The sequence below is a fragment of the Lepisosteus platostomus genome, chromosome 10 (assembly GCF_059453375.1).
Source record: "Lepisosteus platostomus isolate fLepPlt1 chromosome 10, fLepPlt1.hap1, whole genome shotgun sequence".
NCBI classification, from domain to species: Eukaryota; Metazoa; Chordata; class Actinopteri; order Semionotiformes; family Lepisosteidae; genus Lepisosteus; species Lepisosteus platostomus.
The window spans coordinates 49,570,489-49,584,317 of NC_142620.1; the positions used below are offsets into that span (position 1 = coordinate 49,570,489).

Below are 13,829 nucleotides of genomic sequence, written 5' to 3' on the forward strand. Positions count from 1 at the left end.
ATACAGTTTAACCCAAATAAATTTTTAAATAGTGCCTGGTTTCTCCTCCAATTAAAAGATTCTGTGTTATCAGCTTGACTCCCTCACACATCATCCTCACTCAACACACATCGCTCCACCAAACTGGATTTTTAAAATTAGTGTGTGCACATGATTTCAGTTCTCTCTTAATTCTTCAATTCTTTTGCTATTTTCTAATCTCTAGACTCAAGGTAAACACACACAAAACATTCCATATTACTATTAATTATATTTGATCACCTTCATACGTTTAATTAGAATTCACATTATTGTATTTGTAATTTTTAAGGAAGAAATCCTTGTCAGTCATTTATGAGTGTAGAGGTTAGTGGGAAGCTAACCCCTATTTCCCATAGGCTAAACTATTTACCAAGGAGGGCTACAGGAGCATAACTTTTGTGGTTGGCTGGGTTAAGTCAAGTCAAGTCAAAGTTTATTTATCAAATGCACAACAATACGGCGTGCAGCCGTAGTTGCTGGCAATGAAATGTCTTTTTCTGCGAGCTCACAAAAATTACAAGAATCACAAGAATCCCAAAAATCACAAAATTCACAAAAACACAAAAATCACAAAATTGAGGTTACATTTTTTTAAATTGAATAAAACTCAATATGAGTAGAGCTGTTATGTGTCCATGGTGTGTGCAATATATACAAGTAGTGCAGTTATGCTGAATACAGTGAAAACTGTATGTCCATGTAGCCATTACAGGTGATTTGCTAAAGGAGCTGCAGGTTGGCTATTTAGCAGTTTTATTGCCTGGAGGCAGAAGCTGTTCCGTAATCTGTTGGACTTGGACCGAATGCTTTGGTAACCTGTACTGTATACCATTTCTTTGACAAAATTCATACAGCAACTTCTTTTTCTTATTTCTTTTTGGTTTCTTTCAATAATTTATCTTTTCCACAACCTTCCATTTACTACAGCCCAGAGGTTTTCAGTTCTGGTCCTGGAGTATCCTCCTGACATCTTGATTTCACTCCTGTACTTTAAGAATTGGGAGCTGTGATAGCTCAGATGGCAAGGGTGTCTCACTCCTGACCAGAAGGTCCTGGGTTCAATCCTAGGTAGGGGACAAGAGATGTAGCTTGCTCTAATTCCTTCCAGATGGCTCCCAGGTCCACTTGGCTTGGTTTCCAAATGACTACCTGGGGGTAATAGGCTGGCTGGGGTGTGATGCTGACCTCATCCCCTCCACCTCCAGTGTTGGGTGGTCAAAGAAAAATGGTGGCCCTTGCCCCCCATTCCCCTTGGGTCTTTATGGCCTGAAAAGGACCTACCTATCTTTAATAATTGAGTTTATTTAACCTTTACTCTAACTCTCCTTTTAAACAAAAAAAATAACATTGCTATTAAAGTAGTAGGAAACATGTTTATGTTTGCACATGCTTACAAGGTTTCAGAGCACTTCTAAGGGTTATTGTTTAAATGACCTGGTAGAAAACAAAGTATCACTAGCCATGGGGGAGTGTAACTAAGCATCATCCCAATCTGTCCATCATTGGTTGATAACAAATCAAAACTTGATTTTAAAAAACTATGGGAATGCAACAGCTTTGAACTGAATGTAAGTTAAAATTAAAATCTGTTTTCTGTGATGCTTGTATATAAACACAAAAGAGACTGTTTAGATGCATAGGGACAGTAGATATCACTAGAACATGACATTTACAGTAGATATGATATTTAGATTTCCAGAAAATCTTCTATGAGGTCCCTCATAAAAGGTTAATCCTCACATCAAAAGTCATACAAATCCACGATAATATATACAAATGAATCAAGAACTGGTTTAACAGGTAACAATGCATCCTCTTATAAGCTATCATAGAGCAGATACAAAAGATGGTGTGAGGCAGAGTTCACTGTAAGGCCAGTTGATTTAGTAATCTATATAAATGTTGTAGATATTGAAGTAGTTTGCAGCAACTTATTTGCCAATTTTACAAAAATTGGATGAGAAGCAAACACAGAAACATTAACTAAGGGAGTTACAAAAAAACTGTAGTAAAGACATTGCAAATAAAGTTAAGTGTTGATAAGTACAGAGTGATCCACGCTGGATGTGAGTGCATACGATACATATAGCTGCAGGAAGCTATGCACGAATGTGGTCTGGATGTTTCTGCAGATTCTTCAATTGCTTTATTAAGTCAATGACAATAAAAAACAAATAGAATGTTTGGGAATATAATAAAGGTTTGGAATTTAAACTCAGGTTTTGCACAGGCATTAGGATGACTTCATTTAGAAAATCGTTCTCAATTATGGCCATAAAAAGGATATTTGAAAAAGAGTACAAAAAAAGCAACAACACACATACAGTATACAGACTGGCTAAGAGATCTAAATCTCTCCAGTCTAGAACAAAGAAGATTAAGAGGAGATTTGATCCAAGAATACAAAATCTTAAGGTGTATGAACAGGGTCAAAACTAGGTCAAACCTCCAGGACTAGGTGCATTCCTTTAGGTTGATTCTAAATAGAATAAAGCCATGTATTCAGTTCTTCTGAGTGATAATGAATGAAGCTGGATGTTCACTACATGGCCTGCAAAACATGAGACAAATGGAGCTCTCAGCAGCCATGAGCATTTTAAGCTGTGTCAACGATTTGTGCATTTCATATTGCTAGGCCACTTAGCTCTGCTTGGTCAAATAATTCCTTCTGCGTTACATTTTTGTCTCCATGACTCAGCAGGATTTGCATTTTGTTTAGAGCTTTTATCTACCTGTTATCTATTCTAAAGATATAGTTAATCACAGGTTTGTTGCAATATTTGGATGTATGGTTTGTATACATGCAATGCTCATTGGCATAAGCAGTTAATGCCAGCAACAGCAGTGTTTTGGAATTAATTAGTGTGTGCACATGGACAACACAGCTAATTTTGCATGTTTGTGTCAGAATTAAGTATTCAAACCTGACTAGGTTTCTTTAAGGCCTTTTGTGTTTGTATTAAGTGCCTTGAAAAGTGTATTAACTCTCTCAGTAACTGTACTTAAGCCATTGAAAAAAAAAAACTAAAAATAACTTAAAAAATCTCTCATTCTGGTTTGTTTTAAATGTTTCCTTCCCTGCAGACCCAGTCTGTTCTCTTTCTACATTAACAAATTCCTTCCAGTCATTACCTTTCTGTTTGTAGATATCTATTTTGGACATGCAGTGCAGCAATCATGCAGCATTAATGTAGAAGTCAGAATAATGCTGTCCAGTGCTTTCACCATCATAATAGCCCTAAGACAAACCAGTGAATGCAGCTCCTGCTGCTAACAGGATTACAGTGTGGTTTTAACAACTTTAGTAAGAAGCTACTTAATGTGCTGTAACATGCAGTTATTATAAGAAAATGTTCTATTAATTATGGACTAAAGCCAGATTAACTTTTATACCAATGCAGAGCTAAACCAATGGATACTAAATCACTTAATAAAGAATCGCAGCCTTAATATTTTGCAGCTAATATGCTGTCTGTCACAGACATGGCAAGGGATCTCTCTACACCAGCCAAAAGCTATTCACTCCAGGACAAGGCAGAGAGGACAAGCAAAGAGAAAGGTAAATGTCAATTAACGAATGTAAAATTCTAAACTATTGTAAACTAAAAGAGCTACACACAGAATAGAAGGGATTCAGTTATTAAGTTCTCCTTGCCAGACATTTGTTTTCTTCCTACTATTTGACCATTGCATATGAGATGCTTTTAAGGCACAAACTAACATTAGACTGCTTTATTTTAATTTGAAGCTAGTCAGTACAGATGAAGCATGAAAACTTTAGACTATATATTTATAAATTGAATGAGACTGAGTACAAAAATAAACTGTATTCAGTTCTACTAACAAGAATTCTTTTAACCAGAATGGGAGATATTAAAAATGGTCTGATCAAAGAATCACAAATATACACCTTAAAAACTTGGTATGAAGTCTCTGTGTGTTCACATTTAAAACAAATAGAGGAAGTAATGATGTGATGTTTTCTGTATGAGCATTCTAAGTATCAAAGCAACAAGCACACTTTACCCACGTTCTTTACTTCTGTATCAGTTGTGAAATAGCTGCTACATTTGTGTTATACCTACTTTTAAAGTTTTTTTTCTGAAAAGCAGACATTCTTAAATATTATAAGACATTTTTAAGGTCCAAGACTCCAAATGCTTTTTATTGATAAAAGTGAATCCTTGTAATCTGATAATGATATTGAAAATGTACTCTATATCACATTAAAACATTTTCATGTATCTGAAGTTGAATATCATTCAACATTGCTTTGAAAAGCTATGACACCTAAGTATTTATCTTTAATTATACATATGGATCAACCAATACAAATACATACTTTCAGTCCGAAAGTGACCCCTGAATACATTACTTACTGAATAATGTGAAAGCAGTTTCATTCTAGGGAGTTGGAAAAATACAATAGAAATGGGAAGGCTTGCATGGGACGGAGTCAGAGAGCACTTTGAAAAAGTCTGCAGGGGCACAGCTTTGAAGATCCCCTTAATTCAGTTTCTGTCTTTTATCTGACTTTCCTATTTACTGGCACATGCAACACAGACAGACACGGATTACTAAAGGCTCTTTCGGGATTTTAAACACAATGAGCAGAACTGTCTGACTTTCATTTCATGTGGTTGCGATTTCTTTCAATATGAGCTAGCCATATTGAAAGAGTTTATACACTGGAAGCAAGAAGTGACAAATAGCACAGAATAAGCCTTTAGCATGCTACAAAGTCAATATATTTTTAGCTATGCCACTTATACCCTTTATAATTGCACAGACATTCTGAAAGCACTTTAAGGGAAATTATAAGAAGCTAAAAGTTTTTTCATTTAAAATTTCTGGAGTTCTCGTTAAGATTTCTTCACCATTATCACATACTAATGAACCATTATCACAATAAGGGCCACGACTGCAGGACTTCTTATTCTGCACTTTTCTCTGTTTTACTTTTTAACTTTTTTCTGAGTCTGAAACTTAATCAGTTTTTGAACTGATCTCTTTGTGTCAACTGTTAATTTTTCTCCATATCGCAATGTACTGCTTTGCAAAATGCATTAACTACACTTGTGCTTCTGTCACTCAAGAAGCTGTGTTACCAGCATGAAACAGCAGTCTAAATGCAAAACATCAGAGCATAGTTTAGTAATAGCAAGAACCCTTCTTTTTTCATGACATTTAAAGTTGAATAAAAATCTGCATTAAAACATTTTGCATTGTGACTATTTTGACATTTTATTCTTTAGCTGCCCATTAAGAAAATCTGCAATTTTCGAAAAACAGCACATGAACGTATGGATTTGTTTAAATATTTCTTTTACCAGGATGTTGTCCGAGTTACAAAACAAAGAAGGTTCCTGAATGGCTTAATCAGTAAAGGTGCTTGCTTTCTGAGTATTTTGGACTTCATGATCTACAGTAGACATTTTGAGTTTGAGAATGGGTCTTGTCACTAGCCTACTATGACTGAGACTCCCCAAGTGATCATACACAGTTGGCTGTGATTGGTTGGCCAGGTCTCTCTCTGCACCCAGCAAAACAGTGACCCTCACAACTTGTGAAAGAAAGCTTGCACATCAGTGTGTGAGGTTCCTATCCTCCAATAGACACTGACCCTCCTGAACATCACTGCAGAGCTTATGGTATGCCAGTGATTGTTTTGCAGAAGATTTGCTCAATGCAGCAGAGCTTCTCTGCACTTCCTCAATGTCCCAGTGCGAAAACAGGTGCTGTCACTCTGCGCCCCACCATGTCATAAAAATACAACTGACAATTACAAAATGAGTGGATGGCAGATAAAAATGACTGGCAGGTAGATTTTTATAAAATACACTTTTAGAATGGAGACCAAGTTAAAATATAACAATAAAACCCAAAACATATTCAGAAATATTATAGTATTAAATATTGATTTGGAGGGAACTGAGCATGAATTGGTGCATAGTTCAAAGAGAACCAAAGTGAGATGTCTATCCAGAATGCATACAGTACAGCTGCATACGAGTGTTTTAGGCATTTTAGTCAGAAAAGAGAAATTAAAATTAAATGTGCTGTAAGTCATTTTCTCCATTTGACAACACTGTTTGTTCTTCTAATTAAATCTAAGTAAAGATGTTAGAATTTCATTTTCTCTTTCTAAAGCATCCCATATGAATACCAGTCACATGTGAATTCTAATCTCAGAAAAGCAGCATATTTTACAATAAGGGAATGTGTGTCTGTTCCAGTCTAAGGACAGCACTTCACTGCAAACAATTTGCAGAATAAATTGTTCCTCTAAAGATCAGTGTTGTGAAGGGCTTTTGACATCAACATATTTCCTTAGAAGAAATCTTAAATGATTTCCCTAGAAATTCAAAGCTTGGTATACAGTTATAGAATTCTATGTTGTTTGTTAAGACGGTTGTGGTACACAGCACAATAATGTTTGCACTAAGCAGAGACCTCTAGAGTCCTATCAATTTGAGTTCAGATGAAAAACTGTGGCCATCTTTTACAGCAGTTTTATGACTAAGAGTTATTCTTCACTTCCTTCAACAGATGTATTGGTAGTAGAAGTTAAAGACAAGAATTTTCCAAACCAAAAATGCTTTGGTGCCCTCTCATCATTCTGAATATCCTGATAAGTGTGACCTTATCCTTATGTGGGGATGCAAGGAGTCACAGCGCAGTCCAGTGAAGGTTTGAGATTAGTTTAATTGAAACGAAAATGGCCACTTCCGAAGAACACTGAAGGAGACACACGCAGGGTGTCATGGGAGCCGGTTCTGACTCCCGTGAAATAAGTAGTTAAAGACCCTATGGGAGACGATATAATCCGGAAGAGACTGCAGTAGGACAACAGGGAAGTGATCTGGTGCATGGGGGGAGCACAGGTGAGTCCAAAAGGAAGTCCAATGGGGGAAATCGGGGCGCAGTCCAAGGTCCAGTTGCTGGGAGATCCATCCAAGACAAACACAGGGAACAGGGAACTAGGAATACGGATAGTTAAAACCTTGACGGGACATGGCGGTCCGAGCCCCGGACTCAGAGTTCAGGACGCCGTGATGAAGCCTGTGCCCTCGGGCCACTCCTGTGCCCGGTGGTGGGCAGGCTTCCGGGCGTCCGTGTCCTAAAGCTGAGCCCAGAACTACGGAGACGCCGGGGTTTAATAGGGAAAAGGGGATAAGACACATCTGGGACAAATAAAACTGGGAACACAATGAAAAAGGTAGGAGAGCCCTCGAGAGGATGGATGACGACCGCGACACAGGTTGTATCTCCCATAGTGCCCCAAATTGCAACAGTTGTACAGGGGTTTTTATAGTTTGAGTCCCGCCATGTTATTACTATGAATGGGGGCTTTAAGAGTCTGCGTTTTACTTGTGGCCCAGTGGCTATTCTTGATCATGTTGTCCCACCCTTCAGCTTTGGTGTCACATGCAACAGCTGTTGTCTGTTCAAAAATTCTCTAAAGCCAGGTCAGAAGACCAGGTCAATGACCCCAGGTCAGAGCCAGATACAGTATCTACACTTATGACTATAAACCCCAGCCAACTGTCCTATCTTCCCTGATTTGGGGCTGTGTGTTTGCAATAACTGTTGTACTTCTTTTCATTTACACATTCCCATTCATTTAATAATATGCTTGGTTGTGCTTTAACACATTCTAATTTACTGTGTTGTTTCCCATCATCATTTTAATCTTGCTTACAGATGTTTGTTAATGCACTAAACAGACAGGGATTTTATCTACGTCTTCCCCTATTTATAAATCAAGCAGATTTTTTAAATGTTCTCTAAATTTACTCTGTTCAGTGCACTGGTACCCAAAAGGCCCAGTAAGTCCCTTCATGGTTCACAGGATTGACACAATAGAAAAAAAAAACATAATTCTGAGAGATGACAAGACTGTGTCATTGATCTTCTCATGGGTAATTTGCCATAAATGCCAGTCCATGGCAATTCAGATGGAGAAAGACGGATTTTTTTTTCCTCTTTTGCTACTTTTCTTTCCTCTGTGGGAACTGAGGTTTCATTTGCAAGACAACAACTGCCATTCTATTTCTTATCCAAAAAGCCATCTTTTCCAATTTCCACTTTGTCTGACAGCAGACGTATCAGAATGGATATGAAATTTGCCATTTGCATTGATTTTTAATCATTTTGGAACTGGGGGCTTGAATGACAAGGTTAAGGAAAATGACTTCAGTCAAAACTGTACTTGTTTTACTGTAGTCTAAGTAGTCAGTTACATCTCTGAGCAGTTCATAATATTGCCGTGTGCTCATTTAAGAAAAGTATTTTGCATGTGAATGACAAATTAATATATTTACCTGTGCATGTTCATCAATTTTAATTTTATAAAGCAGAAACTAGCACAATTTAAGGTTTATGTTTTCCATTTCACAACTAGAGTAACAATGCTGATTACATTTGAGGAAGTAGAAGTTACAGTATGTACAGTAGATTTTGGTTAAATTATTTAAATATGCTCTATTTGTTTTGAAATACCTTATTGCCATGATGACAGAAGCTGTTTTTTTACTTGAACAAACATTAATCTTTATGCTTACTTGCCAAATATATTTAATTTATACTTTAAAGTAATCATCACTAATCACTATTATCTCTGTTTAATTAAATCTTGGTATTTGTTAAAGAAACATTCAAGTGTCTTATGTATCTGCATGTGTAACTTTACAGACTTTGATATCGAAATCTATAGATGACATTTGAAGAGAAGGAGACATACTGTATTAGAAGGCTGAACTATGGCTACAGGTTAAAAAACAAGAAAAAATAAGACACCTAGTTTATTTTTAAGCTGGCAATTAATAAACATTTACATGCTGATTTCTGTTACACAATACACAACAACAATAGTGTTTTATGTAAGAAAATGAGAAAATTATGGTACAGTATAACACCATCATTTACCAGTTTTTAGAAACAATTTTATGTCATGTCAACCACATTTATATTTTTTTAATCACGGTGGCAGACATTCTTATGTATTTTTACAGCTAAATTCAGACAGCTTTTAACCTATTTTGTTCAACAGAATCACAGTGAACTACTGTTTGCCGTTTTTATTTCATATCGATAAAGGGAATTAAGTGTTGTTTTTTACATTGTAACTTAACTTGTAACTTGCGTTATGCAATTTACTTCCTGTTTCATTTCTTTTCTTTCTTCAATTACCCTGGAACTATTTTTTTTTTCATATACAAATAAGCTTTTTCTGCCATTCGTCTATTAACGTTAAAAGAAAACACCATGAGACAGAGTAGCCTAATGAAAATAATTAGTGAAAGAAAGATTTTGGCTAACTGGGAATTTACAGAGATTGTTAAGTAGTCTGTATTGTGAAAAGTGCACAGATGAGCTTCCGATTTTATTTTAAACACTTGATACAAACTTTCACAATGATTGATTTTTTGCTGTAATTTATTTAGCATGGTAAAAAAGTGAATTATCAATCATCCTAATACTGTGTGTACATTAAATAATCAGCTGTTTGAAAACCTTGAGTAAAGTGTGAATATATACCACCAACAAAGTAGAGCCTGTATTTAAGCTTTAAAATTGAACTGGAATCCTGCCTTTAGAAATTAAAACCTTGTTGGAGTTTTCAGGTCTGAATACAGTTCTATACCGAATTCAAATCTTTACATTTAAAAATTCAAATGACACAAAATAAACTCCACATAGATATAACTGTACAGGTATTTTATTGTGTTTACTTAAAGGGTCCCAACAAAAGCTAACAGACTTACAGTATCTGTCTGCAATAAAAGTTATCCCAGAGCTTATAAAAACCTTTAATCGCTCTAAAAACACTGCTGTAATAATGTCTGAAAACTGGGCTTATTCTCAAAGTTCACATTAACTGACTAGAAAGATGTCTTAAAAAAGGATTTTTTTTATGAACGCTCAAGATATGGAATAGGTTACTCATCTCAATCCTTAAAAGAAGACAGTGATAAGAATAACTTAGAAAATAATTTAAAATGGTACAATAGTTCCAACATTTGATAAGATAACACTTACAGATTGTAGCACCTTCAATAAAATGCATTGAGTGGTTAAGACAGCAGAGACACTTTGATGCAGAGCATATGACCAGAATTTTATATGCATAATACAGGAGGAAAAGTCAAATAGAAAAGTTTTTTTTTTCCTACAAGGCCAGAGAAATGCCAAAGAAAGGACTGAGCAATACAAAGATTACAGATCACTTTCAAAATGCACATCTTTTATCACTACTTAAAAGGCATGAGAGTTGCAATCATTACAGCTAGTCCTTAAGATATAAATACACAGTTTTAGAAGAATCTGTAAGAACAGATTTGTTTCTAAAATTCAAAATTGCTAAGTATTTTTTCCACTTTTACACCTGATGTGGAGTCACAAAGAATGATTCAATCCCACCTGTCATTGAAGTCTTTTACCGAACTCACAGAACAAAAAATAATCCTTTACGTTTAAACAAAGGAACCTAAATTGTTCGATACCATCAAGATACTTTCACTCCTGGTAGTTATTTTATCTCAGGGTCCCATCTTGTTTCTTAAGAGAAACCAGTGTTTCATCTTTGACAACTTGGCAGGCCGGCTTGTTCCAGACACACAACACTATATGTAATATACTGTTGTAATATGCCCCCTCTTCTCATTTTTAAATGCACTTTTCCAATTTGTGTAACTCCTTTAGTTGTCACTGCCTTGGGTAATCCAGTGTTGGAGATTTGTAATTCAGTACAGGGATTAGCTGTAATAAATTACAAGTTGCAGCCCATTGAAGTACTGTATAGGCAATTGATTGCAGAGTTATACTAGGAAGCATACTGTACCATACAGTGTATTTTGGTTGGCTAGGGGTGTATTCCTAATTCAGTGACTGAATTAGTCCATTACTATTGTAGTGTAATCCTACTGTACTGTATATGAAGTGCACTATTTAAGATGCCCTATTAGAACTCACTTCATATGATCAGAGATAGCTTTGTGTGGGGAAAAAATAAAATAAAATGTTTTCATTCAAGTCAGTTAATTCAATTTAGAGACAACAAGAAAAGCTCACCCTGTCTCAAAGTAAATGGCCACTGCTCTCTAGTCTGCATGATACTGTATATTGATCATTTCAAGTTTCTTTAAATTGTTAACTACAGTATGTCCATACACGTTATGGTATAAGACAGAGAAGAAGTAGAAATAAGAAGTATTTGAAAAGCAAGTCAAAAGCCTTTTCCTTGGAAGTTTTCTTAGAGTGGAATGTGGAAAAACTTGACAAACAACATTACCTCCAGTAGCTACATCACAAAGTGAAGTATTGAAGTAGAGGATAAAAGGAAGTTATGTTACGATTTACACACCACATATCTACTATATGTATATGTACTGTATGACAAATTTCCTATTTGCCATATTGTGGTCACTTTATCAGTTTATTACATTATGAAGAATGACATTTTTATTAGGGTTTGCATATATTTTTCTCTGCAGCAATTTTAAAGGCTTATTGCTTACAGATGCACAAAACGTATAAAAATACAAACTTGCAACAAAGAAGAAGCTCTGAAAGTGGATTTATAAACAATGACATATTAATTTGGGAATCTTATTTCTTATACTGTTTTTTTATATTAATTGAAAAAAACTGGCATAGATGGTTTAAATGGTTAGACTGCACTATGAACAGATAGGATCACTGTATCTCTGTAAAACTGAACAAAACACGTTAATGTTAACTGATGTGGACACGGGAACAATAATAAAGATGGAACTGTTATGGAACTCTCTGTGAAAGGAATACTGTATGTCCAGTTAATTTGAGGGACCTCTCATAATTGTTCTAATTCTTTGGGCTAATAATTTCCTCTAATAAATGCAGTTGTTTTTGAAGCTTCAATGGGATCCCATCTTAAATTAATCAATAATATGACATCCCTTAAGAGTGTGCCCTGTCTGGAGCTAAACACTCCTGTGCCTTGTCAAGGATCTGAGTCCTAAGTGGTGACCGGAATTATATATTTAGTTTCAATAAAACACAAATTAATGGCAAGGTATCAGACAGTCCATGATCACAATGCATTGATGTGCCCTAGTCACTTACAATACCTCAAAAAAAAACTTGTTGCAAATGTTTTGACTGCTTATTTTGGAGGATTCCCCAGAAATACACAACTACTATAATATCCATCTACCCATTCTGTATTATATGTAATAAAAAGTAAAAATGACTGACTAAAAGATGAAGGCTTCCTTAATAGTTGCAGGGACTGGAGATCAGACATTTGGGTTGTAAGTGCAGTTAGGTCTTTATCTCTTGACCTACAGTATACTGCATTGAACAGTAGAAAGTTTTCTTTGACTTTACCTTCTCCGTAATAAAAAAAACAAACATTTTGTCTGACTCACGAAGGAAATCAGCTACTGTATGAAAATTGCTTTAATTCTTGGGCATATTACAGTTTCTTAGACACTGCATACATATATTACTGAAGTACGGTAAAGAACAATTAATTATTCATATTTAAAGCCTAACAGAAATAACACTTGACCTCTAAATCATCAGTAATTTGATGGGTACCTAAATATTGGAATGATAACATATCTCCCCATTAGGAGCTGTGAACGGAACGTACACGGTTTTTGATGAAAGACTGCAGAAAAAAAGTGTTACATAAAATAGCATGAGTGTGATTTTACACTGTGGTAAATTGTCCATTCCATTAAATCATCTGCCATTACAGGGGATAAATTTGACTGACTCTTTTAAATCTCAATCTGGGTGATAAACTAACAGGCAAGATTGCCTTTATGTTTTTACCGCCCACATAAAAGGCCGTTTGGCGCTGATAACATAATTGCTCACAACAGACACACACCCACACACAAACAGACACACAAAGCAAGAAAAAAAGCTGATCTTTCATAGTTGAGAATTCACAGGATTATATTTGCTGATGAAATCCAAAAGGACATTCCCTTTAAAAAAATCTCTTATGGTGTGGCAGATTTATTTTTTAATCTGTCACTGATAGGGTATGATCAGATATCATCACTAAGCCAAATTTGTTTTCTGTAGTAGAAAGAAATATTTCACATTAAAACCACGAACTGTTGTTTCTTAGGGAAGAAAATTAAACATGCAATGTTATATAATTGTTGCTATGATTTTGATAAAGAAACCCATTACTGTGTTATAACATGAATGTTGCACTACTTATCATTTGATATCTTCTTTGACATTAGTGTACCAACCTAACTGGTACAACACACCAACTTTTTGGTATTGTTTTTTAGAAAATGGTAAAAAAACAAGTGATATAGGATTAACAGAGCTTTAACTACTAGTGCCTGTAAATTCATTGTAAAGACATGTGTTGACTTACCAGAGTTTCTCTTGGAGATTAATTTCAAATTTGTGCAGGCCGCGGAGCAGATAAGGAGAAACATGAAAGATGAAGGCTTCATCTTTCAAACGACTTTGGCAGCTGAAAACACAAATAAAACTAGAGTCAGGATTACAAGACCCATTACTTTTGGAGATCTGGTTTAAATGTAGGCCTGCGTCATTTCCAGAGAAGAGTTATGTCATACAAGTAACTCTTTTCAGGTTTGTGGTTCATTAATAAAAAAACAGGAGATACTTGTAAAATACATATATATTGTACATACATCAATTTCACTGGTCAGTGTCATCACACTGATGAGCCTTAATATAGTTACTACAGCTCTCTACTCCTGCAAACTTTGATTTTTGAATGTAAAAAGCAGAACTAAAGGTTTCTTCAAATGGTTCTGCCACCATCA

General features: G+C 35.4%; 1 protein-coding gene across 2 annotated transcripts in view; it reads right to left on the reverse strand.

Annotated features, from left to right (window-relative positions):
• il1rapl2 (interleukin 1 receptor accessory protein-like 2) overlaps positions 1 to 13,829 on the reverse strand; it is a 299,082-nt gene that overhangs the window by 233,552 nt on the left and 51,701 nt on the right. For both annotated transcript variants that reach the window (XM_088596851.1, XM_088596850.1), the window contains exon 2: positions 13,409 to 13,510. In XM_088596851.1, the coding sequence (XP_088452977.1) occupies positions 13,409 to 13,490 (82 nt within the window). In that variant the 5' untranslated portion in view covers positions 13,491 to 13,510. The remainder of the gene's footprint in view (positions 1 to 13,408; positions 13,511 to 13,829) is intronic.